General features: G+C 32.2%; 1 protein-coding gene across 3 annotated transcripts in view; it reads right to left on the bottom strand.

Annotated features, from left to right (window-relative positions):
- The window catches only part of LOC100573370 (follistatin-A), a 122383-nt gene that overhangs the window by 18107 nt on the left and 98276 nt on the right, over nt 1–6000 (bottom strand). For all 3 annotated transcript variants that reach the window (XM_008187832.3, XM_003246488.4, XM_016806886.2), the window contains exon 6: nt 3889–4155. In XM_008187832.3, the coding sequence (XP_008186054.1) occupies nt 3889–4155 (267 nt within the window). The remainder of the gene's footprint in view (nt 1–3888; nt 4156–6000) is intronic.

Below are 6000 nucleotides of genomic sequence, written 5' to 3'. Positions count from 1 at the left end.
GTATATAGAAAATACTAATATAAACATTCAGTGAAATTTTCAATGTATCTAGAGTCATTCGTTTTTTAATTACAACAAAATAAGAAAATCGTTACATGAGAAATCGAGTGAATATCAAATGTTGTAAAAATATGAATTTTAAACGATCATAAAAATTTAATTTGACTTTCTTATAGATATTTTTTGTTTGATTAAGGTAGATAATCTTATATTACATTTTAAAATCTTAGATTTAAAAAGGAAATTTTTTTTGAATTCTTAACTCAAAATAATTTGCTAATTTTCGTGATTTTTTCATATTTTGTCAAATTTTGAACTTTAAATGCTCATAAAAAAAAACTGTGACTATGGATTTTTAATATTTTTTATCTGCTTTTGAAACAATATACTAGGAGCCTTTTATTAAATTTTCAAGCTTTTTTAAAGGAAGGAGCCAAATAAAATTTTATTGATATTTTTAGAAAAAAAACTTTAAAAAAATGAAAACTGACAATGTCCGTGAAGAGCTCAAAATTAAGTCAAAATATTTTGAAAATGTTATGGTGTATAGAAAATGCTAATATAAACATTCAGTCAAAATGTCATGTATCTACGGTCATTTTTTTTAATGTTACACCAAAAACCAAATTCAATTTTGTGAAAAATCGATTTTGCGTAAAAATTCCCGTTTTTCCTCAATTTTTCTTTCGTATTTCTTGGCGCCTTTGAAAATTACTGGGAACGATATTCACTTTCCAATCGAACAAGATACTGAAGTTAAAAATCGAAGCATTATTTCGACTACTTATCGTGTACACAGACACAAAAAAAAAAATAAATAAATAAAAAAATAAAAAAAAACACACATCATTGTAAAATCAATACATTCATCGTTCCACTCAGAATCTAAAAATCGTACCTATATGTATCTTTATTATTTATGACACCCCTTGTATTCAAATTTCAGTTTTAACGCTTGTTTTTACTATATTGGTCTTTATTGGTAATTTTGACTTGATGACTATAAATGAAAATTAACTAAATGTAAGTCAATTTAAATTTAATCATACATTTTTTTCTGCTAATCAAAATGTATTAATTTATTAAAAACATTCATATTTCAATATTTAAAATATTTTCTAATGTTTTCATGCATTTATTTTTGTAAAATGTTTAATATTTTATGAAAGTATTACAATTATTAAACAATAATGATAATAATTAAAACTAGATATGTCATACTAACTGTTCGATTACAACATTTTAATAATATTAAAAATATATATTTATGAAATTATTGGAAATGGCTCTCAATTAGTTCATTTTGATCTTAGTGCCTAAGTTGAAATTACTTTAAAATTATACGTGTGCCCAAATATAATATAAAATAATAATTTATGCGATTAATTATTGAATAGCAATATCAATATATTTAAAAAAAGTTCTGAGTCACATGCTCGTACCAGAACAGTTAATATAATATGAAATGTTTTTATGCATATTAAGTAATATGTTAGGTACCCGGCCAAGAGCTTGTCAAAAGAGTCCAACGTAATCTCGCCGTAAACTATAATATTACCTACCTAAAATCACTCTAATCTCATTGCATATGATATTTCAATATATTATAATGTATACCAATGATTTTAAAATGAGGGAGAGGGGGGATCAAGGCCAAAATATTTTAAAAATACTAAAAAATTAGCAATAATAATTTATGTTGTTTCAATGTTTTGATACGGCCAGATGTAGAGGGGGATCATAGTCCAAGCCCCCTTCATGGCTATGCCACTATGTATACCTTTACCTATAGGCTATAAGACCTATAGTATTAGACTATAAAAAATAAAAATAGCTAAATTTACGAATTTATTATAAGAGTAATACTTTGACTGATATTATGCTATATATTTTTTTTGTATTTTACCATTCATTCGACTAATATTATGGTGCAGAATATAAATTCTATGTCCAACATTATTATATTATTATAACGCATAAGTTGTAAGTCATGTACAGACGAAGTACGTATGATATAATATAATAATAATAATATATCGCATATTATATTGTTCGACATTCTCATGTATGTCTTCGTCTTACAAACGCACAACATAATATTATATATTATCAAATTTCGTATGGTAAACTTTAATGTTAGAATTAATTGACCTCAGAATTAACCTATTACCAAACTTAGAGGTAAGAACATTATCCATATTTTCACGAGGGTTTTAATTTTTAAGCAAATTATGAGAAATTTTAAAACGTAATATTAGATATACATACTTATTTACTCGCTAACTTATTTAAAAATTAAAATATTCTAAAAAAAAACAACGAAAAAAACGCTGACATTGTTCTATTACCTATATAAGTTTGAATATTTGATAACAGGCCAATACACTGTATTATTTAAGGTTACTACTCAAAATTGAAACTGCTGAACACCAATATGTTATATAATATGTCATGCGTTTGTAAGACGGAACACATGCAGATGTGGCGTCCTCTTATATTATAACGGTCTTAAACTCTTCAGCCACTCTCAACCACCCTCCACATACAACGCGCCGGTTGGCGGCGGTTAATCAACAGGCTGAGGCGTAAGGTTTAACGTTTCACAAATATTTGACGTGCCATCGAAGGAATACGCTCTTCAATAGGTTGATCTGTCTGAAAATACGCGTCTCTGGCCGGATATGAATACATTTAAGAAGCAAGACGACACGGGAAGTGGCGTATAAATAAATCATACCGTTTTGGGGGATAGGTTATAATAAGATACACCTATTACCTATACAGTATACATAATGCATCTATATAGACTATAAACCCTTGAGTTTCTGCTGCACCACTCTTTCGGCTGTCGTCTCCTTGTTTTATAGTCGATGTACACACACCCGATAAACGGGTGCGGCAGTGTGGCTGTTATATTATACACATGGTGAGAGTCGACTGTTTATAGAACACTAAAACGATTGAACGGAAACGAGTAATTGGGCTTATCGTGATCCTCTTATGACGATATATATAATATGTATACCGCTATGCATGTTGCCGTGGTAACTGGTGTAGAGAGTAAAACAAATAAATTTAGAACTTTTCGGCGGTGCATTATATAGAAGGGTGAAGTGAATAATTCATCTCCACAGGGTTACCGATATTCGGTAGCCAGACGATGAATCCTAACAATATAATCATATACCTACCAGAGTTTTGCCGTCATGGGTAACGACTATCATGGGTATCGACACATACATTTTCTGAGTCATTATCGTGTCTAATGTCAATTATGGTGTATTATAAAATGATTTCCTCCACTTATACAGCTGGATTGACTCTTTTCACGTTTAGCATTGATACAGCTCCTGACAGGGACCATTATAATATCATAATAACTATAGTACATAATATTATGCACGCACAGGCATAAATTTGGGCGAGGGATTAGCTTAGCCCCCTTAAAACTCTCGAGTATTAGGTACTCCCCAAAGTATTTCTTAACTTAACCTCGTAAGCATGACTAAATAAACAGGCATAATCGCTAGATTACTGCACGCATATTTTATGCATATAATATTATACTTCCTCAGACTTGGAAGAAACGCTAATATCATAGAAAATAATGTTATTCACATTACAATTATATAGAAATTATATTATACTGTTTTTGCCATGTCTGGGGAAAATGCGCAGTGATAGAAAAAATTGGGTTTTTGGTGATCATGCCTGTTTATTTAGTCATGCTCGTAAGTATAATAAATCATGTTAGTACGTGTTAATTAATATTTCTAGACATCAGATTTTTAACCCAATGTACGCCTATAAGACGAAAATGGGTAAATATAGTTATGTTATAATATAATGTACACGGATAAGTCAGAAAATCATAAATCGAGAACTTACCCATTTCGCCGTCTCGGCACGGTCCCGACGCCTTGGTCTCTATCACTACACCCGTGGCACACGCGTCCATGAACATCTGACACCAAGAGTGGTACGTCTTGTCGTTGCTACCACACACTTTTCCGTCCGCGGTGTCCTTACGCTTTCCCGAAGTTTCCGGTTCCGGGCACGACAGGTTGCACGTCACGCACCTCGGACGTCCGGTCTTTTTCTCGACCAGACATTTCTGACCGCCCTTGCAGCTCACAGTAGCGCACGTGGCAGATTCTATGTGGAAACACACGAGTCAGTTATTGTGTACGTATTTTATTTATTACAATATACTATATAGTACACGCGCATCCAAGTTAGGCGTGGCGGACTTGGAATTGTTCAGAGGATATAGTCTAATATTGAACATAGTATACCCTGCAAGCGCCAAACTGTTTACTGTCATATTTTAATCGTAACTATAACTGCCGTAGTTATTACTAAAATACTGTAGTTAATACTAAATTATCACCAGTTGCGGCAATTACCCACCCACAAGAAACTATCTGCAGAGGCGGTTGCCTCTCGATTACCCTCTTCGCCACGCCATTGGATGCATCGCATCATACGTATATGGTATTAAAGTCGACTAAGCCGGGAAGATGGAGGAGGCACTGACATATTATCACTCATAAATTAAGTGTGCTATATTATATGCTTTTATATAATATTGTCCATAATATAATATTAAATCTGTGGAAGAATCACGCTAGAGCACCAAATGTATTATATATTTTATACCTAACTTATAATATAATATAGCTTTGGATAACTTAAATACCTAACACGTGAGTAATGAGCACCGAGTAGAAAATTAAAATATTATTTAGGATCTAGTTACTTTCTTTTTTGTTACTGATGAATACGGATGACGGATATGGTTTTGGCGTGTCGTCAATACGTAGATTATATTTGACGAGTCTAGTAGTAAAAGTTATGTTTGATTTATTGTTCTGAAAAAAATGACAGGCTCCTGGCAAAGTTTCACCACGTTAAAAAAAAATATATACACATTGTTGTCATGTAATAAGCGCATCATATATTAAATAACCGTAAACAACGTATATAATTATATTTACGAAGTATTTTGAGTTTTGACGGATGTATGGTCTTAGTAACAAAAAAAGTAACTACGTAAAAAGTATAAAATGACAACTGTAATATATGATCACATTGCACTAGCTCATTGCAGCGTACATCTATTCCGGAAAACGTCACTATACGATAATAACAATCATCGTCAAACGCGAACGATTTGTTTCGTTTCTGTTTGACAATTTGACGTCCTGCAGGTGCAGTATGTAACTTAGGGCCGTATTCACAGCGGATGCTTTAGAATAAGTAATGCTTAAGCTTATTTTGATAATTTAAAAAATAAAAAAAATTGTGATTATAATTAAAGCAATGCTTAAGGTATAGTGGTATACCCTATATATAGGTCTCGACCAACATCAATTTAAGTAATACTTTTTCTTTTCTTAAGCCAAAGTTTCGTTTATGAATCTCATTTGATTCATAAGTATAGCTTAAGCAATACTTATTCTTGAATTAGGCCCTTAGTATTATAAAAAATGTACAGTCGACTCATGCAAATATAGGTACTATTGGTGGTTTAAGAGATTTCAAAATCAGCGCACTTATAAACTGCTCGCGGGTTTATCGAGTGACGACTAAAATACATACCTACCCATACCTTGTATCCGGAATAATTGTAGCGTTTTATTGCCGTGTGTTTGTATGTATGCGCGTGCAGTGGCTTATTAGCTATACCTATTTTTTTTTCATTTACTCGCTCCGACGCGTTAAAATTCCCCGAGGTCAATAACGTATGGTTACGCACACGTTGTACGCAGGCATTATTATACTGTCCAATAATTATTATATTTTTCACGGAGACGACGACCGGTAAACGAGACGTCCATCGGCGCGACTGACTCACGTTGTACAGAAATACAATACCTATACATATTATATAATAATAACAAATCGCCGATATGAAAAAAAAAGCGCCTCGCTACAATGTTTCACGAAGGTATACGGGGTAAAGTATTATATAGGTATACCTCCTCACAACCGCGATAA

This window comes from Acyrthosiphon pisum, chromosome A1 (assembly GCF_005508785.2).
Source record: "Acyrthosiphon pisum isolate AL4f chromosome A1, pea_aphid_22Mar2018_4r6ur, whole genome shotgun sequence".
Classification (NCBI taxonomy): domain Eukaryota; kingdom Metazoa; phylum Arthropoda; class Insecta; order Hemiptera; family Aphididae; genus Acyrthosiphon; species Acyrthosiphon pisum.
The sequence above is the reverse complement of the archived record's forward strand: the minus strand, read 5'-3'. Positions and strand labels throughout refer to the sequence as shown.